The 24,215-nt window shown below is 50.1% G+C and overlaps 1 protein-coding gene across 2 annotated transcripts in view; it reads right to left on the reverse strand.

Moving 5' to 3' along the window:
* Nucleotides 1-10,344: 10,344 nt before the first annotated feature.
* Nucleotides 10,345-24,215, reverse strand: part of PPP6R2 (protein phosphatase 6 regulatory subunit 2) — a 76,710-nt gene continuing 62,839 nt past the window's right edge. For both annotated transcript variants that reach the window (XM_068169732.1, XM_068169724.1), the window contains exons 23-24: nucleotides 12,954-13,109; nucleotides 10,345-10,872 (exon numbers count right to left, since the gene is read on the reverse strand). In XM_068169732.1, the coding sequence (XP_068025833.1) occupies nucleotides 10,821-10,872; nucleotides 12,954-13,109 (208 nt within the window). In that variant the 3' untranslated portion in view covers nucleotides 10,345-10,820. The remainder of the gene's footprint in view (nucleotides 10,873-12,953; nucleotides 13,110-24,215) is intronic.

Below are 24,215 nucleotides of genomic sequence, written 5' to 3' on the forward strand. Positions count from 1 at the left end.
GGTCCCTCGGCCCAAGGTGGCAACTGGTAGATGTGCAAGGGTGGAAGGGGCCAGCAGTCAAACAGCCAACCATGCCCCTCACCTCAAATCCAAACTGCAGCCAAAGGAGAAAGCAACTGATGGAGGGTATGGAAAAGCCCTGGAGATGCACCTCCAGAACCTCCAAGTCAACAGACCTTGGGCCAAGGAAAATCTGGAATATTCTGAAGGCTTCAAAGATGCCAGGTGCAAAATAAGGGGTGGGGGCAGGGTGGTGGCCTGGTGAGGTGGGAGAAGCAGAGCCTGCAATGAAGCTTCTGTTTGCTGGGACCAGCTACAAGCTGTAGTGAAAAGCATGGTTAGAACCAGGGATCACCAGTGGTACCCACTCCATTACCTCCAGCACTGAGCTAGAGCCACTCCGCAGGTTGGGTCGATGAAAAGCTTCCCAAAACCCCAACTATAGACCCAAAGGAGGCCACAGAACTTCCAAGGTTCAGCTGAAGCTGCTGCTCCCACTTGGTTTGGACACAAAAGACAAAGACAAGACACAAAGGAACCCCCAGTCCCAACTCAACCACCTTTACCACAAGCCTCACCAAGGAAAAGGCCAAATGACCAGGAGAAGGTGGCCAGAATGACCAGAAAAAGGCCAAAACCACCTGAAGAAAAGAAGGCCAAAATTACCAGAAAGAGGCCAAAATGACCAACAGAAGACCAGAACAACCAAAAAAGGCCAGAACCACCTGAAAAAGGCCAAGATGACCAACAGATAAAGGCCACAGTAACCAAAAAAAGGCCAAATCCACCAGAAGAAGGCCCAAATGACCATGAGAAAAAAGCCACAATGACCAGAAAAAGGCCAAAACAACCAAGAGAAAAATACCAGAAGGACCAAACCAGGCCAAATCCACCAGACAAAGGCCAAAATGGCCAAGAGAAGACGACCAGAAGGACCAAAATCACCCTAAAAGGCCAAAATGACCCACTGAAAAAGAACAGAAGGCCCCCAAAAGGGCAAATCCTCCAGAAAAAGGCCAAACCCAGCAAAACGAAGGCCCAGAGGCCACCCTTGAGGGCTTTTTGTGTTCAACCTGAAAACTGCTTCATCTACCACAAGAAAACATCAACTGGGATAAAAAAAGAGCTCCAAGACCCTTCAGGAACTGAGACCTTCTTCCACCTCAGCCTAGTGGAAGCCAATCCCCAGCAGGTCCCAACCCTTCCCCAGTACCTTGGATGGTTGGATGTGTCCCAGGGATGGAGCCGTTTCGGAAGGTGCACCGTAACCAACCCAGAAGTCATCTTCAACCCCCAAAAAGCTCTGAGAAAAATAGGTTTCAGGTGAAGTTAGAAATATAGACCTCTCTAGAAATAGTCCCTATTTACATTAACAACTGGTGATGAGGAGCAGAAGAAAGGAAGATGAAGAGCCTTGGCCCATCCCCAAGCTCTTGTCCAGCACCCCACCACTCTCATCCTGCCTCTTCCCTGCCTTTGATCAGGGACAACCTTCCAGGAGCAGAGGAGGAAGTTGATTATACACAGAAGAAGTTAGGAGAACAGGATGGGAAAACCATCTCAAGGAGATCCAAACATCTCCATGAGCAGATGGAAGTGGACTTCTCACCTCAAAACCTGCTCTTTAGGTTACCAACAAGGTTGGGAGAAGGACTCATGGTCTTCCTTCAGATCCCAATAAATCTTTTAATCACAAAGTCTCTCTTGGTGTCTTCCATCTCAGGGTGCAAGCACACAAGTCTTGGGTTGCCCAAGTCCTCAGGCATGTGTGAGAAGGTCATGGTCTCATGGATGCTCTAAAAGTACCTACAGTATCTACAGCCTGGCCGTTGGTCTGGACACCTCAACCAGCCAAGAGCTCTTCAGGTTGCTCTGACACCCCTGCAACACCCAACATGGCCACCATCTCCACACACTTCCTTGGAGCCAAACTCAGCCCTCCACGGGAAAAACCCAAGCCAACCACCACCTCTGGCCCAAGGCCCATTTTTGGGTGGGTTATTACCTTCTGAAGCCTCTGTGATTAACCTCCACAGGAGATTTGGACACACCTGGGTCCTGAAGGGCAGATCCAGCTCCAGGGCTCTTGGTGAGCTCCAGCTCTACCAGCCAGCCATGAGGTACCTCCAAGCCCAGGAGAACCCCTGGGCTGTAGCCACCACAAGGAGGTGCCACAAGAATCTTCATCTCACCTGCCACTGAGACCTTCACCAGGAGAACACATGACCAAGGGAGTTTTTAGTGCTCCGTGACTCGATCTGGGGACCAACAATGACCAACTAGCCATGGATCTGCTGCTGGTTGGGCCAGCAAATGGCCAAGGACAAGCTGGGTCACACCAGTGCCACCAGTATGTGTTCCTGCCAGTGTCACCCAGATGACCAGCCTCAGTGGATGCTCTTGTTTCTTGTCTCTCGTGGTATTGGTGACCATGTTGATGCACCCTTGGACATCCCAGTTTAGGGTGAGGGCAGTTCATGACCTGACCCGTGTTCCCTTTCCCACGATCTGTAGGATGCCACCAAAGAAGATCCCACCAGTACAATCCCAAAGGGAGCAACTGGCATGTCCTGGTGCCACCCTTGGGTTGAACTGGGTTGGGATTTGACTACTCCCAAAACTAGGAGGAACTTGGCCAGAAGCAGCTTGTTGGTAGCTTCTCAAGTGACTTTTTGGAGGTAGAACCCAATTTCTTAGGTGGTTTCTCTAACACTTGGAGGACAAACTCAACATGCAGCTTGCAGGTGGCCCACCAACAAAACCTTGTGCTTGCCAGGAGGTAGATCAGATTTACCTGCACTACTCCAGGGCCAATGTTCTGCTGCTCCAGCCACCACCACCAAAGCTCCTTTAGAAGAAGGAACCTGCTCTCCTCACAGGCCCTCATCCTCCACAGAAAGCCATGGACCTCTGCATGGAGATAGCCATTCCCAATGCCATCCTTCCCTGGCTTCTGTGGAACACTGAGGTGTGAGCTGGTGAGGAGGCAACATGGAACACCACAAGATCTCCTGGTTCTCCAGGTACCACCAGTCAACAGGTTCTGCTTGAGATGGTCCTCAAACCATCTTCACACCCTGACTCCTGCTGAAAGCCCAGGGAAGGAGAAGGGAACAGGCAGAGAAGGGAGCGGGCGATGTTCCCTGCAAGTTGGTCACGGTTTGGTGTTTAAGCCTTGGCAGGAACAGAGGTAAAGTTTCAGTGCAAAGTCACTGCCAGGTGGTGAAGAGCACTCCAGAGCAGGAGCGCAGGATGAGAGAAGCCATGAACAGGAGGAGCACCAAACACTGTGGTATGTACTGACAGGAGGAGCCCTGACCTCGAGGCCCATGGGCATGCCCTCCCAGCTTCTCACACAACCCCCAGTCCAAGCAGCACCTTCAACCCCTACCAGTCAAAGCCCACGTGGACGCGGCACCCCAGAGAGGTGTCTGCACGCGCGCCAGGATGCACCCAGACGAGGAACGAGCAAGGTGAGGACCGACAGCTGGAGAGTTCCTTACAGCATTCCTAGAAGGCTCTGGAAAACCAAACTTTGAGCATGAAAATGAGGTGGGTTTGCATATGTCCAAACCCCTGAAGAAAAGAAACAGTAGATGAGGAAGGACCTGTCCTTGATAAAATCTCCTCAAGCTTCATGGAGAGAAGCATTCCCTCCATGGAGAGCTGTCCAGAGTGAAGAGGGAGGTTGGACTTGGTCACCCCAAGCCTCCTGGAGACAAAGTAAGGCAGCGTAGATGAGATCATCTGTCCTGGAGGACCCATATCCTCCCTCTTCTCCACTGGCTTTTGCCAGAAGGTTCCTCTGACCACGCACATGGAAATTCCTGCTCAGGTTCTCCAGACACCTCCCACCAGCCAGCAGCTCCATGGAAGGAAACCACCCAGAATCACTTCCTCACCTAAACAAAACCATTCCCTGTCAAGCTGCCAATTTCAGCCAGGATGAAAGCAACAAACCCACTTCAATAGAACCTTCAGCCTTCACTGAGACGAGCTTCAGAGATGGGGTAATGCTCTGAGTACCTCCAAGATGTCCTTAAATACTACCAAGGTGTACTTAAGTATCTCCAAGATGTCCTTAATACCTCCAAGGTGTTCTTAATAACTCCAAAGTGTCCTTGATAGTTCTAAGGTTTCCTTAAATACCTCCAAGGCACTCTCAAATACCTTCAGGGTGTCCTTAAACACCTTCAAGGTGTCCATATCTGCTACCCAAAGCGTCTAAGCATTACTGATGACTAACTCCATCCAGCAGCTAAGGCACTGTCCAGAGCTTCATGGAACCCACCCAGGTTCCTTGGCCAGAAGGACTTTTTGTCATTTTTCCCCTCTTTTTCTCAAGCTGTCACAAAAATATGAAATGAAAACTTCAACCTTCATCTTGAGCTGTCTTAGTGATGATGGGAATCATGTGCTTGTGGTGGCCAAGCTGGAGACAGGGCACTCTGTTCTGAAGAACAAGACTAAATGGCCTCAACCTGCACCAGGAGAGGTTTAGGTTGGACATCAGCAGAAGCTTCTCCACTTGAAAGGGTTCTCAAAGACTGGAACAGGCTGCCCAGGGAGGTGGTTGAGTCCCCATCCCTGGAGGGGTTTCAGAGCTGAGGAGATGTGGTGCTGAGGGCCATGGTTTAGCCCCAGCCTTGGCAGAGTCACAGAAGGGTTGGAGTGGATGATCTTCAACGTCTTTCCCAACCCATGGTGTGATTCCTTGACTTGAAGGCACTTGGTGGCTGGAAGGACTGAGACTGGGCAGCAAGGAGGACACACCCTGGTGTATCCCTTTAGTGACTGGCACTGGCTGGACCAGATGATCTCCAGAGGTCACTTCCAACCCCACCTTTGTGTCCCTTCAACTCCTTGACTAATTTTCAGGTGATCTGGGGATCCCACCAGGTAACAACAAAGCCACATTTCCTTTCACTATATTGATTAGGATTGTCCTTCATCCACCTCACCCAAGCCCATCCACTGGTCAAATTGGGATGGCTAAGTCTTGTTGACCAACTATTCTGTGGAGGTTTCTTCTTCTCCTACTTCCTTCTTTTCCAAGCTCTGCATTCATGGCTCCTCCATTCTGCTGCCAGCTGCACCTCTTCAGACAGCAGGAAGGGCAGGCCAAAGCCTTGAGATGCTCATGAATTTCCACCAGGCTTTGCTGAGGTACATCATCCAGATGAACAGCTTGGGATGTTGTCTCTATAACTGTGAAGACTTAAGAGAAGCAGGAAGAAGAATATGAAGAGAAAAAGAAGATGGGTTGAGGACAACTTTGTTTTGCAGGGGTCAATTTCTGGTGGAACTGCTGAACCACAACCACCTTGGTCCCTTCCAAGGACCACCCCACCTAATCCTCAAAGCATCTCATAAACTACCTAAGTTGTCAGTTGGACTTGATGACCTTTGAGGTCTTGTCCAAAGATGATCTTAGAGGTAATCTCCAACCAAAACACTTCCATGATTCTCTGGTAACCCTTCCATTTGAAGCTGGTGGATCACCTTTCAAGAGGACCTCACCTCTTTGGGCACTCAAAGCCACTAACCTAACTCCAGATTTCCTTTGGTGTGAAGAGGGTTAGGAAGCCACCTGCCTGCCCAGAGTGCTGCAGAAATAATGAATACTTAATTAATCCAAACCACTTGAGGGTCATCTGCTATGGGCTCATCTTCATGGCTCCAGCTACTCTTGGTTCTTCTGCAGCAGACGATTTTTCTGCCTACAAGCTCTACAGCCATGTTCCCCACCCAAGTTTAAGACCCAGCTACTAAAGACAGGACTTTGGACACCCAGCAACAGTCAGCTTGCCATGATGGTGGCACTGCCTGGTGGCCACAACATCTACAGGAGCGTGTTTTTGGATGGATGTGCCATGGTCCATTATTTACTGTTAGCTGAACTCAAATGTTTTAAACACTAATGGTGCAAAGAAAGCTCTCTCCTCTCCCTCTCCCAGCATGACAAGGTTCTGCAGCAGCAGTGATGACATGGACAACAGTGGTGGGATCACTGGGCTCTCTCCTGGTGCACCACATCAGCACCCAGCTGGGTGGAGCACTGAAGCAGAACCTTCTAGCTGAACCATTTCCCACCCCTTTAAGGCATGCCTTGTGTGTCTGGGCCTTCTACAACGAATGGTGATGACTTTGCTGTTGACCATGGAGGCAGGACTAAAGGTAGGCTGGTGGTGCTGCTTCAGCAGGTTCCACAGAAGATCCAGAGATGGAAGAACACAAATTGCAAATATTTGGTATCTACAGACAGGTTCAGCAGACTCCAAATTGAACCTAGTGGTAGATACCATGGTGACATTAAAATACTGCAGGTCAGTGAAGAAGGACAGTGCTGGATGCAAGCTCTGTTTGGTCTCCACCACTTTTTGACCATGGATCAGAACAAGCCAAGGGGTTTTTGAAGGATCCAGCAGAGTTAAGTCAACCCTTTACAGCAGACAACACATCCTGCTTCAGCCTTATGTAAGAGACCTTCACACACATGGGGTGAGCAGGTAACAGAGCTTTCCAGCAGCCACTGTGCTTGGAGATGCCACCACCAACCACCACCATGGAGATACCCATGCAAAGGGCTCCAAAAGTCACTGTGTGCTATGTCTCATGGTCACCTGGACACAGAAAGCAGAGACCGAGCCCTGCTGCCCTGCAGAGCATCTGGGAAGGCAAGAAGGAAAGCTCAAGACAAGGACCAAGAGAGGCCACAGAGCACAGGCAGTGGGACCTCCCAACCTCTACAGATCTCTGTGACCCCAGGGAGATGAGGAGCTCAGGCTTGGAAAGAAATCTCTGCATGATTTACCTGTAACAAGGAAGCCACCATTTGACCCTGGACCTGTCTTCAACTGCCTATTCCAACCCACCAAGCATGGAGAGTTTTCAAGGCCAGCTTGTTGGCTGGGGTGAAGAACTGGGAGAGAAGCGTGGAAGTCACGAGGAGGAGTTCAGAGCTCAGATCTCACAGGTGAAGAAGTCATTCAATGCAAAAAGGAAGAGAGCTTGAGCAGCTCTATAGAAGCCCAGCATGGTGGGGTGGGAAGGGACCTCTGCAGATCATCCAGTCCAAGCTCCCTGATCCAGCAGGGTCACCCACAGCAGCTTGCCCAGAATCAACAGCCAGGTGGGTTTGGAAGCTCTCCAGAGAAGGAGACTGCACAACCTGTCTGGGCAGCCTGCTCCAGGCCTCCACCACCCTCACAGCCAACAACCTCCTCCTAATGGAATCTCCTGGTTTCCATTTGATGCCTGTTGCCCCTTCTCCTGTCGCTGGGCACCACTGTCAAGAGTCTGGTGACATCCTCTTGTCTCCCACCCTTTAGCTCTTGCTGAGCATTGATCAGATCCCCTCTCAGGCTGTTATTCTCCAGGCTCAACAGCCCCAGGGCTCTCAGCCTGTCCTCCTCACAGAGAAGCTCCAGGCCTCTGCATCTTCAGACTCCACAGGATGCTCTCCAGTAGCTCTCAGTCTCTCTGGAATTGGAGAGTCCAGAACTGGACCCACTTCTCCAGCTATGACCTCAGTAAGGTAGAACAGAGCCGGGCAAGAACCTCCCTTGACCTGCTGGCCACACTACTGCATACAGGGGTGGGGGTGGGGAGTTAGATCATGCAGAAGGATCAAATTGTGTCTGTTGTGGGCACTTCATCTCATGATCCTAAATGGACTTGGTCCTAACTGTCTGTGGTGAAACCCACAAGCACCATGAAGAATCATGAATAAGGACAGACTGGAAGAGAACTGGAATCATCATCAGGAATTTTAACAGGACTGAAGCCCAACCCTGGTCCTCAATGAGTTGTGCTGATGTTGGGCTAGATGAAAGACTTCCCAGGTTTCAGAGCATCCTTTTGGGCTGCTCAAGGAATGCCAAGGAGAACCTGATTTGCATCAAAGCTCTAGCACCAATCCTCTGAAGAATTAAGACTTGAACATGTCTCCAATGAGGAACCCAAACCCATTGGGGCCACTTCTGATTGTCCTGGCTAAGAGTGGGATTAATTTCCACAGCAGACCAAAGCACAAGGTAGAGATGTTTTGACCTCCCAGCTCAACACAACTTTTGTCTACCTTAAATTAGGAGGAGGGACTGAAAAGATTTCCAAACCAACCACCTGCTTCCTGAGGACCTGCAGCTGAAAGAGACCTCAGCTAGGTCAATGGCACCCAAGTGGTACACCACTCTAGTGGTGGAGAAGCTGTGGCTTCTGAGGTGCACCCAGTAACCTCTCCCCAGTAAAACAAACCCATTCTCTCTGGGCACACCAGGAGGACCTCATTCTACAGGGACCTCACCACCACTCTGATCCAGCAGTGAAGATGTTTCATTGACCTCATTGTTCCTCCTAGAGCACATCTCGAGGTGGTTATGAAGGTTCCACCTGCACCACACACCTGTCACATTAAAAACAAAGGATTTGGGAGAAGGCTGGAAACTGGTGAGGATGTCTGGGATGGGAACACCAGATCTGGGTGAGGAACTTGCTCCTTCATTACCCATGCGAGGACATATTCAAGAAGGAGCTGTTGGGCTCCCAACATAGAATGATAGAATTGTTAGGGTTGGAAGGGACCTCAAGGATCAGCCAGTTCCAACCCCCCTGCCATGGGCAGGGACACCTCACACTAGATCAGGGTGCTCAGAGCCACATCCAGCCTGGCCTTAAAAATCTCCAGGGATGAGGCTTCCACCACCTCCCTGGGCAACCTGTGCCAGTGTCTCAGCACCCTCATGGGGAAGAACTTCCTGACATCCAATCTGAATCTATCCATTTCTAGTTTTGTTCCATTGCCCCTAGTCCCATCACTCCCTGACACCCTAAAAAGTCCCTCCCCAGCTTTCTTGTAGGCCCCCTTAAGATACTAGAAGGCCACAATAAGGTCTCCTTGGAGCCTTCTCTTCTCCAGAGTGAACAGCCCTACCATGCCAAACTTTAACTCCATTTTCCACACAAGCTTTTGGGCTACTGAAACAAATGGTGTTTACCATCTGACAGGTGGTTCCAGCACACAAAAGCAGAGCCAGACTTCTCTGGTTAGGCTACAGAGGGAGAAGAAAAGAGCTGGAGAACTGATGCTGGCCACCTGGTGTTCCCAACCCAAGCCTACTTCTGCAGGTGGCCCTGCACCTGTATGATTGATGTGCACATGGTCTGGGAACAAGCTCAGTACAGAGGCCAGCACCACGGGGTGCAAAGCTGGGTCTGAAACCAGCATGGTCTTCACAGGAGCAGGTCACTCAGCCAGCACTGAAGATCCTGCGCTCCAGACTCACACAGACACCTTCAGCTGACCTTGCTCCCAGGTAGTGTGAAGCACAGGCTGCTTCTCCACGCTGTTCTACTCTCATACCCCAGGGCAGTGGTGTGCATCCTCCTCACCCAAACTCAGTCTGGGTCCTCCTCACCCAAACTTCTCCAGGATCTGGGGAGGAAGAAGAGGAGTCCTATGCTGGGGCCTTTCTGCTCTCTAACGCTGTTATCACAAGGTACAAAGTGCAAAAGTGTTGCTGTTCCTGCATCCAGTAAAAACATTTAAAACCAAAAACAAAGAGAAAAGGATCTCCAGAACCAGGTGAAGGTACAATCAAGTCTCAAAAAAACCCCAGCCAACAGACACCTGGTGACCTCTTTGTGCCACATCTGCTCTCCTTCCTGCACAGCAGCAGTCCAGTGGATCATGATCCTCTCAGTTGGCCACCAGCACACTACCTTCTTTGTGTGTCCTCCAGCCAACAGAGAGGGATGACAGCTGAGAAGCTGGGTATGGATGGCTTGGACTTGAAGAAGCCCAACTGCTACCCGAGCCCAGATCCTTCAGTGAGCTGTCCCCAAGACAGAGGAGAAGAGCACCCAAGCCCAGATCCTTCAGTGACCTGTCCCCAAGACAGAGAAGAGGAGCTTTGAGCAACCTGAAGGCCAAAACTTCTTGGTTCTCCAAGAGTTCCAGCATCACAACAAGTCAGCAACTCGATCTCTCTGGCCTGGGACAAGATCCCTGACATCCCATCCAACCCCACCCCACCCCAACTATAAAGTCAAAGCCCTCCCTGCTCCACCACCCCCTTTTTTGAAGTGTTTGCATCTCCTCCTCCTCTGCAATGTTTCTGGTAAGGCTTTTATTGCTATACAAAAGCGGTGCAAACGCTGCCCTCAACGACAGCTTCCAGCAGGAACTTTGGTCACACGACTTTGGGACTTCTTGTGCAATGTCCAAGTCCCCCTCGTTAGACCTGCTACCTTTCTGAAGAGAAGCTGAATACTGTGTGCAAGAAAAAACAGGACTCAACCCCAAAGAGAAACAAACAAACAAAAAAACCAACAACAACAACAACAGAAAAAAAAACCACCCAAGGATTTTTTTTTTGGGGGGGGGAGAGGGAGGGGAAGGGAGGAGAAGGAACTCAAATTGGGCAGAAGGCTTGCTTGAGAAGAATCTCATCATTCCTTGAGGAGAAAGAACCTCATCATCATTCCTTGAGGAGAAAGAACCTCATCATCATTCCTTGAGGAGAACCTCATCACTCCTGTGATGACTTCAACTGCTCAATGCTACATTTAGCCAATGCCAAGTGTCTCTTCCAACCAAGACTGGTGGGTGTCTGGTCCTGAACGCCAGCAGCTCTCTCTCATCAATGCAGCATTTATTAAAAAATAAAATTAAAAAGGAAAAAAAAAAAAACAACAAAACCAAAACAAAATAAAAACAAAACCAAAAACTGAACAAAAAAAAAAATTAATAATTGACAAATTGCATCATCACCAGGGAGCAGCCTGGCCTGGATCACACACGTCCCATGGCGTTGGCTTCATCAAGCAGGACCATTTAACGTGGCTTCAGCACAGGGCAAGGCTTCTTCTTTCCTGAGGAGAAACCCAAAGAGGACCATTAAGAGAATCATGGAATCATAGAGTCATAGGCTGGCTTGGGTTGGAAAGGACCTTCAAGATCCTCTAGCTCCAACCTCATGGCACAGGTAGGGACATGTCCTACAAGAGGTTAGGGGGTTGGGACTAGAGGAACTTGTGATTCTAAGAGCTGGCTGTTCGAGGTCACATCTAACCTGGCTTTGAGCATTTCCAGGTTTGGAGCCTCCACAACAGAATTACAGAATGGTTTGGGTTGGAAAGATCTTTAACTTAATCTTGGAGTCCAACCATCAACCCAGCACTGTCAGGGCACCACCAAACGGTGGCCCTCAGCACCACATCTCCATGGCTCTGAAAACCCTCCAGAGATGGGGACTGCACCACTGCCCTGGGCAGCCTGGGCCAGGCCTGGACAACCCTCCAGGGGCAGAAATTGTTCCTCATGTCCAACCTGAACCTCCCCTGGGGCAACTTGAGGCCATTTCCTTTTGTCCTTCTGCTTGTTCCTTTGGAGAAGAGACTGACCCACCAGGCAACTTCTCTGGGCAACCTGTTCCAGTGCCTCACCACCCTCGTAAAGAACTTCTTCCTAATGTCTCATCTCAATCCAGCTTCTTCCAGGTTGAAGCCATCACCCCTCATCCTGTCACTCCACGCCTTCCTCAAAAGTCCCTCTCTAGCAGCCCCCTTTAAGTCCTGAAAGGCCACCAGAATGTCCTTCTGCAGCCTTCTCCAAGCTGAACAACCCCAACCCCCTCAGCCTGGCCTCACAGCAGACAGCTTCCAGCCATCCCACCATTGCTGTGGCCACTTTTGTTTCTGCTCCAACAGGTCTGTGTCTGCTGTGCTGAGAGCTCCAGGGCTGGCCCCAGCACTGCAGGTGGGATCTCAGCAGAACACAGCAGAGGGGCAGGATCCCCTCCCTCCACCTGCTGCCCACACTGCTGGGAACCAGCCCTTGGCAGGTTAGGTCTGAGCTCTGACCACACATTGCTCATTGCCCCAAGGAGCAAGTGAAAGAACAAGAGGAAATGGCCTCAAGTTGCCCCAGGGGAGGTTCTGGTTGGACCTGAGGAACAATTTCTGCTCCTTGAGGGCTGCCCAGGGCAGTGATAGAGTCCCCATCCCTAGAGGGCTTTCAAAGCTATAGAGATGTGCTGAGGGCCATGGCTTGGTAGTGCCCTGGCAGTGCTGGGCTAAGGGTTGAACTCCATCATCTTCAAGCTCTTAACCAACCTCTACTATTGTGAGATCACAGCTACAGCTCTACCCTGTAGTACATAGTACTCTGAGTCCCTCCAGATGTGTAACTTTGACCACAAGCTCATGGTTCTCAACCACATTCAGTGAGCTGGAGTACTGCAGTCATTCAGTTCTGGAGCCCCTATTACAGGAAAATCTGGATGTGCTGGAGTGTGTCCAGAGAAGGGCCACAAAGATGATTAGAGGGCTGGACCACCTCTCCTATGAAGACAGGCTGAGGGAGTTGAGGCTGTTCAGTCTGGAGAAGGCTCCGAGGAGACCTTATTGTGGCCTCCCAGGATCTGAAGGGGGCTACAAGAAAGCTGGGGAGGGACATTTTAGGGTGTCAGGGAGTGATAGGACTGAGGGAAATGGAGCAAAACTAGAAGTGGGTAGATTCAGATTGGATGTTAGGAAGAAGTTCTTCCCCAGGAGGGTGCTGAGACACTGGCACAGGTTGCTCAGGGAGGTGGTGGAAGCCTCATCCCTGGAGGTTTTTAAGGCCAGGCTGGCTGTGGCTCTGGGCAACCTGATCTACTGAGAGGTGTCCCTGCCCATGGCAGGGGGGGTGGAACTGGCTCATCCTTGAGGTCCCTTCCAACCCTGACAATTCTATGATTCTATCTCCCTGGGCAACCTGTTGCAGTGTCTCAGCACCTTCATGGGGAAGAGCTTCTTCCTAACATCCAATCTGAATCTACACATTTTCCTTTTAGTCCCATTCTCCCTGGGTCCTATCACTACCTGATAGGTCCCTTCCAACCCCAGCAACTCCACGATTCTGTGCCCTGGTGGCACCCAAAGCTGACAGCAGAGAGTTGTGACCACCTCACCTGTCTTTCGTGGCCGTTTCCGTGACAGCGGCGACGACAGGGGCAGTGTTCTGGCGCTCCTCTGAGCACTGGGCCAGGTTGTTCAGGGGCTTGGATGCTTTTGTCGTGGCGATGTCGCTGATGCTCAGCTTGTCAATGACCATGCAGTCCGCCTCGCTGTGTGGGGAGAAGTCAACCTCAGGTTAAAACGTCCATTTGTGGGGCTTTGCAGCCCCCCAGAGAAAAGAACCTTCCTCCTCCTCTCCTACAGCTGGTCACCAAAATCCCAGGAAGATGAAAGGACTGAAAAGAAATTGGGATTCAAAAGCAGTGGTGGCATCCTGGAGACCAAAAGTCAACAAGACAGTCAACAAGTCTTGCCTAGAAGTCAATACAACCTGCCCAGAGGTTAACGAGACTTGCCAAACAGACACAAGCTCAAAGGCATTCCCACCTCCCCCAATAAAATCCAACCTAAGAGCTCCCCACATATCTCCAATGCCTGCAAAGCAGATGTTCTACCACCCTCTGCAACCACCTCTGCTGGCGTGCTCTTCTATACGCAAGCATGGAAGACAAACAGGAGAAGGATGCAAATGTGAAGGACCTTTAGACAAGACTGAAAGTTTAGAGGGTCCAGAAAGTCAAGCTTACAACTGGGGACCAATAACTCCAAAGCAGACTGCAGGTCTTAGAGTTTGTCAGTACTAGGACACAGCCCAGGCTGGGAAGGAGTTCAGAAGAACCCTCTGGCCCAGCCTTTGGTGGGAAAGGCATCCTAGAGGACTTGATTACCTCGGGATTGTCTTTTATGGCCCAGTGTCACCAAGGAGATCTCCAAGCTCCTCAGATTGGTTGGCAAAGCCTGTTTGTGACCTCAGAGGCTCCTAAGGCTGATTTGTTCTACAGGCCTGACCCAAGTCATGCCTGGTGCTTCTGGGTGCCCCTGGAGAAAACTTCAATTTAAGGCTGGGACATAAATCCTGAGGAAGTAAACCTGAGCTGACTGGAAGGCCAGGGGCGAGTTGGCTGAGTGGCTAGGGGCCAGCTGGCTGGGCAGCCAGGGGCGATCTCCAGAAGTCAAACTGGGTCACATTAACTCACTTTCAGCAAGGCATTTGAAAATAGATTCCCATCCCTGAGGGACAACACTTTCATAGAATAGAATCATAGAATCAGTAAGGTTGGGAAAGATCATCAAGTCCAATCTGTCACCCAAGACCTCATGACTAGACCATGGCACCAAGTGCCACGTCCAATCCCTTTTTGAACACCTCCAGGGATGGTGACTCCACCACCTCCCTGGGCAGCACATTCCAATGGCCAACAACACTTTCTGTGAAGAGCTTTCTCCTCACCTCAAGCCTAAACTTCCCCTGGTGCAGTTTGAGACTATGTCCTTGTTCTAGTGCTGATTGCCTTGGAGAAGAGACCAACCCCCACCTGTCTATAACCTCCCTTCAGGTAGTTGCAGACAGCAATAAGGTCTCCCCTGAGCCTCCTCCAGGCTAAACAATCCCAGCTCCCTCAGCCTCTCCTCATGGGGGCTTGTGCTCAAGGCCTCTCACCAGCCTCGTTGCCCTTCTCTGGAGTGCAGTGATTGCCCCCAAGATGATGTCAAAGATGTCTCATCTCCCTATACCAGAACACATCAAACCCTGACAAAGCAATTAAGTTGTGAGCACAAAACCTCCAGATCTTCTCCATTTGCACTGAAGATATCAACATCTCTAAGTGAAGAAGTGATTTTGGTGAACACTTCTAATTTTTGCCTTCTAAGGCAGAGGACAAGCTTGGATGTGGATGATGTTCGGGTTCCCCAGGTGGTGGAGACCCCATCCCTGGAGACATTCATGGTCAGGCTTGCTGGGGCTCTGAACAGCCTGATCTAGTTGGAGATCTGGGGATGGACTGTAGAATAGAATAGAATAAACCAGGTTGGAAGAGATGTTCAAGATCATCATGTCCAACCTATCATCCAACACCACCCAACCAACTAAACCATGCCTCTAGAGGTCTCTTCCAGCCCAAAGCATTCTATGATGTTCCTCAAAATTTTAGTGAGGACCATCACTCCAGTCCTGGTTTCAGGAATGATTTCTGAGAGCAAGTAAGAGCCATGGAAGGAAAGCTCAGCAAATGACCAAGCTGGAAGTCCATCACCAGCTGCTGGTGGAGGTGACAAGTCCCTATAGCCACGGTCTGGAAATGAAGACCTGATGGAAATAATGAGGTCAAGCTTCTGTTTCTGTAGCTACTTTTCTGTGTGTCCTGGAAAAAAACAACATGAAAACTGAGCTCAGAACATTCATCTTCCTGAAGGACTAAGAGGCTCTTCAGAAGACATTCCAGAAGAACAGAAAAAACCAAACCCACAACTTCAAGAATCTGTTGAAGATAGATGAGACAGCAGAAAATTGACCCAAGCAATCAGAAACATCATGAGATGACGACTTCCCACACAAGAAACTGCAGCTCAGGAGGTTTCCATCCCCCAAAGATAAACTTCTTCAACTCAACCACTGCAGTTTCCATGACACAAGGACTCCCATGGTATGAAGACCTGAGGTTATCTGACCACCAAAGGGGTGGTGGCAATTAAACTCTCCCCAAGAAGCTCATGGAAAAGCAAAGCTGGACACGCAAACCTCTGCAGAAGGACAATTAGTAACAGGGTCAACAAAACCAAGGAGGTTGTGTGTGGAACACAAAATGACCCAGGGAGGAGGGATCAGAAAACGTCCGCTTCTGCCCCAGAATGAACTCCAGGACCTTGAAGTATTTATCATGAGTGTTCCTCTGCTCAGCTGTTCTCAGCAGCTTGGCTGTGGCCCTCAAACACTACTCTGGTATGATCTGGCTGCCAGCTTCATCAGTCTCCACAAGATCCCAGCACAGTGGGGTAGGAACAGAGCTCTGGAGCTCATCCAGTCCAATCCCCCTGCTCAAGCACAATGGCCAGGTGAGGTTGGATGCTCTCCAGACAAGGAGACTGCACAGCCTCTCTGGGCAGCCTGCTCCAGGGCTCCACCACCCTCACAGCCAACAAGTTGCTCCTGATGAAACCTCCTGGGTTCCAGCTGGTGCCCCTTGCCCGTTGTCCTGTCACTGGGCATCACTGACAAGAGTCTGGCGACATCCCCTTGCCTCCCCCCATTCTTTAGCTCTTGCTGAGCATTAAGAAGATGCCCTCTCAGGCTGCCCTTCTCCAGGCTAAACAGCCCCAGGGCTCTCAGTCTTTCCTCCTCACAGAGGAGGAGCCCCTCAGCAGCTTCCCAGCCTCCACTGGACTCTGTCCAGTAGCTCCCAGTCTCTCCAGAACTGGGGAGCCCAAAACTGGTTCTGGTTCTCCAGATGTGATCTCACCAGGGCAGAGTGGAGGGGGAAGAGAACTTCCCTTGACCTGCTGGCTACACTCTTCTTCATGTTCTGCAGGAGACTCTTGACCTTCTTGGCCACCAGGGCACATTGCTGCCTCATGGTAACCTTGTTATCTCCCAGCACTCCCAGGTCCTTCTCCATGGAACTGCTTCCCAGTAGGTTACTCCTCACCTGTACTGGTGCAGGGGGTTGTTCCTTCCCAGGGCAAGACCCTCCACTTGCCCCGGTTGAACTTCATGAGGTTTCTCTCCACCAACTCTCCAGCCTGGCCAGGTCTCACTCAGCAGCAGGCAGCACAGCCTGATGGGGGAGTCAGCCACTCCTCCTTGTTTGATGCCATCAGCAAACTGGCTGAGGTTTCACAATGTCCTTTCATGCAGGTCACTGACAAAGCTGTTGACAAAGACTGGACCCAGTTGTGACCAATAGGGAACACCATGAGCTCCAGGTCTCCAACTGGACACTGCACAACCAATCAGAATGCTCCATGGACCCAACCACATGTTTATGTGCTCCAACCCTGACTGGGCTGATGGCAGGGACAGAGTGTTGACACCTTCTGAGAACAGAACTGTTCCCTCATGGTGTGGTTAAGGTAGGTGAATGAAGGCCACAAACCTCTGTATCTACTGCAGACTCTTCTCAGTGAAGCTGTGATACCTCTCAGATTTCTCACTCCAAAAGGAACCTTAGAAGCTCCAATCCAAAGCCACTTAACAACTTTTCTATGAGTCTGTCCAGAGCTCTTTTTTCCCAGTGGACAAAGCACCCAGCACAAAGAAGTTTGTAGATGCTGCCTACAGCCTTGCCCTCTAGATGTTCCTACAGGAGAGCTTGGACAATTCCTTTTATGTTCACAAAGTTCAACGTGGTGGCCAGATTCTGCTGGTTAACCACCTTCCAAGTTTGTAAATTTTGCTCTGGAGGTCACTGCAAACAGAGACTCCTCTCTTCTACAAGCCCTGCAAAGCTCTCTGAGATATCTAACCACCATAAATGCACAACCTGGATGGCCAAATTCGTCAGTCATAGCAGAAGATAAGCCTAGAAGACATGATCTGCATGGCCCTGCATGTCCTAATGGTCCCTTCATCTTCACCTCTAGAAGGTTTGAATGTAGTCTGGATAAATAAGGAGAGAGATAGAAGCTCTCCCCTCAGCCTCCTTTTCTCCAGACTCAACAACCCCAGGTCTCTCAGCTGCTCCTCACAAGTTCTCCAGACCCTTCTCCTCCAGACCCTTCCCCAGCTTTGTTGCCCTTCTCTGGACCTGCTCCAGCCCCTCAATATCCTTCTTGGAGTGAGGGACCCAAAACCAACCCCAGGATTCCAGGTGTGGGCTCAGCAGCACCCAGTCAGAGGGATAATCCCTGCCCTGCTCCTGCTGGCCACACCATTGCTGATCCAAGCCAGGATACGGTTCCACTCTTCCTGGTGGAATCTTGATCCACATCTCACTGCCAAAGGGTCTACAAAAGATTCTACTGGAGGCCCAAGCCAGCAAAGAGCTTTTGGGGTTTGGGAAAAGAAGGTTTGGCAGTGAATGAAACACCTTAGAGTTGAATTCTACCCACCTCTGAAGCTCACTGGGACACTCTTTAGATATCCTCTAGCCTCTTTAGGACACAGAGTCATGGACAACCAAACCTCATGAAGACTCAGAAGGAAGAACACAGTGCTAGAAACAAAGCAGCAAGAGATGCAGAAGCAGCATTCCAAAGACATGGATCATGATGAGCTCACAAGCAAGGTCTTCAAAAGCAGGCTGTAGAACCACCAAGTGAAAGCCAAAGCAAGAGGTGGTGGAGTATTGAACAGAACAGAATTAACCAGGTTGGAAAAGACCTTTGAGATCATCAAGTAGCCACACTACACCTCCACATCAACTGTTGGCTGCTCATTAGACCAAGTCACACCAACCAGGAGGTCTGGCTTTTAAACTGACATACCATCTTGATTCACAAAGCCAATACAGCATCTGAGAAGGTCTCACTAATGCCAATTATCACACTAAGTGTTCACAGAATCCTCCAATCCCAGCATGGTGGGTTGGGAAGGGAGCTCTGGAGCTTATCCAGTCCAAGCCCCCGGCTCAAGCAGGGTCACCCATAGCAACCTGCACTGGGTCACAATGGCCAGGTGGGATTGGAAGCTCTCCAGACAAGGAGACTCCACAACCTCTCTGGGCAGCCTGCTCCAAGGCTCCACCACCCCCACAGCCAGTAAGTTGCTCCTGATGGAACCTCCTGAGTTCCAGTCTGTGCCCATTGTCCCTTGTTCTATCACTGGGCACCACTGACAAGAGTCTGGCCCCATCCTCTTGCCTCTTTCACAAGTTCTCTGGCTCTTGCTGAGCACTGAGAAGATCCCCTCTCAGGCTTCCCTTCTCCAGGCTCAACAGCCCCAGGTCCTTCAGCCCTTGATTGGAAAAATTCTCAGGTGAGCTGGGACCTCAGAGGAGCCCCTTATGGTGAGGTTCCTTGAATGAGCATACATTGAGATGCAACCTAATGGTGCCAACTGCTGCTGTCCAGCTCCATGCTCCACGCCCAACCCCATGCTCATCTCCTCTCCTCTCCAAAGCATCCCAGCAGCTCCTCACGTTAGGCAGCAAAAGGTGACACAAGCAAGACAATCACTTCTCATGCTGCTGTTCCATGCTCATCACATGCAAGGAGGAACCCACCCTCATGCAAGACCAACAGCTGGCAGGCAGGGGGAAGAAGCCCAGATCCTGACATGGGAGAGCTCAAAACATCCACTGTGACAACATTAGCTCCACCCAGCTGGAGACCCTGGAGGATGGTCTTCTCTGCTGCACCCCAACTCCTTGCTCAAGCCAATGGCCACCTTGCCTGGACAGCCCCAGTCCACCCAGCGCCAGTGCCAGGTGGGACCTGTGCCAGCTGCTATTTCTGAGCTACTTCAGCAATTTAGAGCCTTCAAAACTCAAGTTAGGTGCTGCCATCCCAGAACCATCTGTGATCAGAAACAAGAGGATGCTTCTCTGGTGGTTCTACAGAACCTGTGGTGGAGGAACTGCAGAAATTCCTGCTTATGCTGTTTCATTTTGACCTCAGGTCTAAATACATCATTGGGGCACCTACAGAGTCGGTGGACCTATCAGCTCAGAGCTGGTGGACTTAGCAGCTCAAAGGTGGTGCCACCAAACAAATAAGGAATATACGGTTGTAAGAGGGAACCACCACTATCTCCAGCTAGATGCCATCCTTCCTTCTAAAATTCCTTCTTCAGTTGCTTCTCCAAGCCAGTTGGGTGAGAAAGCACCAGACAGAAGGGGACAGTGAACATCAAACCATTAAAGAAAAGAAAAAAGAAGGACAAGAAGGAAATATTAAAGGAAAAAAACCAAAGAAACCCCCAAAAAACCATCTGAGGTGAATAAACAAAGAGAAATGAGAAATGACAAACATCTCCAGCTCACAACCACCCCCCACAGCTAATGCTGGATGTTTTCATGTCTTCTAAGTGCAGCTCATCTTGCATTAGATGATCTTTAAGGTCCCTTCCAACCTAAAGCACTCCATGATTCCATCTTTAAAGAAGCTGCTTAGAAACCTCACTTGGAATCATGGAGTCATTAAGGTTAGAAAAGATCTCCAAGAACATTGAGTCCAACCATCAACCCAACACTGTCAGGTCCATTGGAACAACTCAGAGAGAAACACAATCATGGAATCATTTGTGTTGGAAATCTTTAAAATAATCCAGTCCAACCATTCTGTAACTCTACCAAGGCTGCTGCCAAACCATGGCCCTTAGCACCCTATCTCCACAGCTCTGAAACCCCTCCAGGGATGGAGACTCCACCACCTCCCAGGGCAGCCTGTTCCAGTCTTTGAGAAACCTTTCAATTATGAAATTTCTTCTGATGTCCAACCTAAACCTTCCCTGGGGCAACTTGAGGCCATTTCCTCTTGTTCTGTCACTTGCTCCTTGGGAGAAGAGACCAACCTAGACCTGTCTCCAGCTTCCTTTCAAGGACCAGACTGTCTCCCCTCAGCCTCCTTTTCTCCAGGCTCAATGACCCTCAGCAGGTCCCTCGCCTGCTCCTCACAAGTCCTCCAGATCCTTCTCCTTCTTTTCCAGACCCTTCCCCAGCTTTGTTGCCTTTCTCTGAACCTGCTCCAGCCCCTCAATTTCCTTCTTGGAGTAAGGGGCCTAAAATTGACCCCAGGATTCCAGGTGTGGCCTCAAGCAGTGCCCAGTCCAGGGGGATAATCCCTGCCCTGCTCCTGCTGGCCACATCATTACTGATCCAAGCCAGGATGCTGGTGGCCTTCTTGGCCACCTGGCCAAATACTTCAGCTGAGCTTTTACATTTCTTCTTTGTGATTACCCAAAGCTGGTTCAACACTCTACAGCTGAAGACCAAGCAAAGAGACACAGAAGTGGGACTTGTTTCCTCCTCAAAAGCCCTGCTCACCCTAGGGGAAAGCAGAAGACTGGCTGCCCACCAAAGGCAGCTCTTTCTCCTTTTATCCAGAAGGTGAAGCACACCCTCTTCATTCCAGCAACTGCATCTTCAGCTCTAGCAAAGCCTCACAGAAAGTCCTGAGGTTCACCACAGGTGCTTGCTCTGAAGAGCTTTGAGAACATTCAGCCAGTTCCATACTGGCATGGCCTGTGTCTCCTGGACCACTCATGAACAGCTTCCTGATTGCTTCATCAGCATAGCAGACAGCCCTGCCTGAGAGCAGCTTCTGTGAGATCAACACAACACAGAGCCTCCTGTTTCTGAAAGTGAAGACAACCTCCCAAAGTTTGTGAAAATGGCATCATTAGTGGTTAAACCTGAACATGAGATGAGGCCATGGTGAGTTGACAGCTTAGAGACACCACACAGCTGCCATTTCCAAAGCCTTCAGTCTCTGGAGACTGGGCACAGAGAATCCTGCAATCTCAGCATGGTGGGGTGGGAAAGGAGCTCTGGAGCTCATCCAGTTGAACTCCCTGCTCCAGCAGGGTCACCCACAGCAGCTTGCTCAGGGTCACAATGGCCAGGCAGGTTTGGAAGCTCTCCAGACAAGGAGACTGCACAACCTCTCTAAGCAGCCTGCTCCAGGGCTCCACCACCCTCACAGCCAACAAACTGCTCCTGATGGAATCCGCTGGGTTCCAGTCTGTGCCTATTGCCCCTTGTCCTGCACTGGGCACCACTGACAAGAGTCTGGCCACACCCTCTTAGCTCCCCACAGCTCCTTTAGGTCTTGCTGTGCATTGATCAGATCCCCTCTGGGGCTGCTCTCCAGGCTCAACAGCCCCAGGGCTCTCAGCCTTTCCTCCTCACAGAGATGCTCCAGGCCCCTCAGCAGCATCCCAGCATCCACAGGACCCTCTCCAGCATCTCCTAATCCCTATGGAAATGGGGAGTCAATATCTGGATCCACATCTCCAGATAAAGCCTCACCAGGGTAGAGCAGAGAGGAAGAACCTTCCTTGACCTGCTGACCACACTCTGTTTCATGTCCCACACGAGACCCTCCACTTGTTCTGGTGAACTTCATGAGGTTCCTCTCCCCAACTCTCCAGCCTGGCCAGGTCTCACTCAATGGCAGCACAGCCTGATGGGGTGTCTGCACTCCTCCCAGTTTGGCACCAACAGTAAAGTGGGCTGAGGGCCCTCAATGTCCCTTCATCATGGTCACTGATGCAGGTGCTGAACAAGACTGATCCCCGGGGAACACCACAAGCTCCAGGTCTCCAACTGGACTCTGCTCCACTGATCACAACCCTCTAAAGGCTGAACTTCCAGGTTGGATAAATGTTGGTGGTCTTTCTGCTGCTTTCTAGATGAAGTCTACAAAATGATTAGTAGTTAATTTTTGTGAGGTTAATTAGTAAAGAAATGTTAGGAAGGAGAATGTTGGGGATAAAAATTAGTGTTTAGAAATGTTAGGAAGGAGAACATTGGGGATAAAAATTAGTGTTTAGTGACAAAAAATAACCTTTGGAAGACAGATCACCCACTGCTTCATGGTGGGTTACAACATGCAAGTGTGAGAAGGTCTCCAGAGACTTGACCTAACACAAGGGCAGCAAGGGCTTCCCTGGAGGCATCCCAACCACAGCCTGAACTTGGCTTTGAAAAGATTAATTAAGAAACGAAGCTATTTGCAGAAAGAGGTCACAAAGAGAGGGGATGGCAGAAGCTGAAGGATGCCATGCATGAAACCACCAACCAGTCTCTTTGCTTTTTGAGGTTGGTTGGTGACCATGCTGACTGTGGCCCCCACAAAGGTCCACACACAACCTTCAATTCAGGTTTGGAAACAGATCTGTTTGATGTGATTGTGGAAAGATGAGGTTTCCCCAAGTCCAAGAGGACCTTTTTATTCCAGCCCAGTATGAGGAGCTACTTGTCAGGTGGATGTTTGGAACCTTGAGGTGGTGATGGTCATACATACCCTCTGGCTGAAGGTCTAAATACTCTTGAGCAACACCCCCAGCAAGAGAGAGAGGCAGGAAGAGAGAGAAAGCAAAGAAAGAAGACAAACCAGTAAAGATTGCTGAAAAAAGAGACAAAAGAGTTAGGTTTGCAACCCTGCCCTCAGGAGGTCCTCCTGCCTGGAAGGTCTAGAAGCTGTTTCAGAGAGAACAATCACTGGACAGGGCACTTTCCAGAGAAAATTCAGATCATTTTACACCAAAAAGCAGAAGATTCCATGTGCTGCTAAAAGCACCTTTCTGAAGCCTCACACACAGGGCTTGAAGGTATCCAAGAGAGAGGTTTGTGAGAACTAGCAGCTCTTTAGACCCAGAACCTCTGTAAAAGTCCTTGTTTCAGCACAAGGAATCACCATAAAAAGTTAAATAGGGACAGGAGGTTGGCTCCATCCATTGGAAGCAGAGAAATTAGCTAAATCAATCAAAAAGATCTCATTTTTTTGTGACCTTTATGGTAGCCAATGTCCTTAGGAGCTCAAGCAGAACATCCATGAAGGACCTTCTGCTAAACCAAGCAAAGACAAAGCATAGACTGCCCTGAGTTTAAATGATGGGGTGGTGCAGGCAGGTAAAGAACCATCACCAGTTGAGAAGATTCATAGAACCATGAAATGGTTTCACTTGGAAGGGACCTTTGAAGGTCATCTGACATCTTTGACACCTGCAACAAGAGCAGGTTGCTCAGCACCCCGAACAACCTGATCTGGAATGGCTGCAGGGATGAGACATCTCCCACCTCTCTGGGAAACCTAGGCCAGGGTCTCACCACCCTAGTGTGATGAACATCTCCCTTCTCTCTTCTAAACATCCCTCTTCTTGGTTCAAACCATCACCCTTTGTCCTGTTACAGCAGGCCCTGCTCAAAAGTCTGGTCCCATCTTTCTTCTGAGCACTGAAAGGCCACCAGAAGGTCTCTCTGGAGCCTTCTCTTCCCCAGGCTGAACAACCCCAACTTTCTCAGCCTGGCCTCACAGCAGAGGGCTTCCAGCCCTCCCATCATTGCTGTGGCCTCCTCTGGATTTGTTCCAACAGGTCCATCTCTCTCCTGTGCTGTGATGATCATGGAGGACATTCAGAAGCATGCACTGTAACACCTGGAGCTTCTACAACCCCAGTGATAATTCAACCTCTAGATTCCTTGTGTAGTCCCAAGGACTATCACAGATCTCCACTTGAGATTCCATTATTGCAAGCAAAAAGGGAGAAGAAAACCTTTTTTCCACAGAAATGTGGATGTAGATTGGTGAAAATTCAGCTCTACTGGGCAAGTCCCTCTATAAAGTCCTCCAGAAGCATGTGGCCAACCCAAAATATTCTTTAACCTTCAGCATCTTTAATTTCCTTGGAATGATGAAGGAACATGGCAAGAAATGGATGTATTTGCTATTGGCTGTATCTGCTATTGGCTGTTTGGGTTTCACTGCATCAGTTCCAC

The sequence above is a fragment of the Melanerpes formicivorus genome, unplaced genomic scaffold (genome assembly GCF_026170545.1).
Source record: "Melanerpes formicivorus ecotype bairdi unplaced genomic scaffold, bMelFor1.0.p_v2 SCAF_3, whole genome shotgun sequence".
NCBI classification, from domain to species: Eukaryota; Metazoa; Chordata; class Aves; order Piciformes; family Picidae; genus Melanerpes; species Melanerpes formicivorus.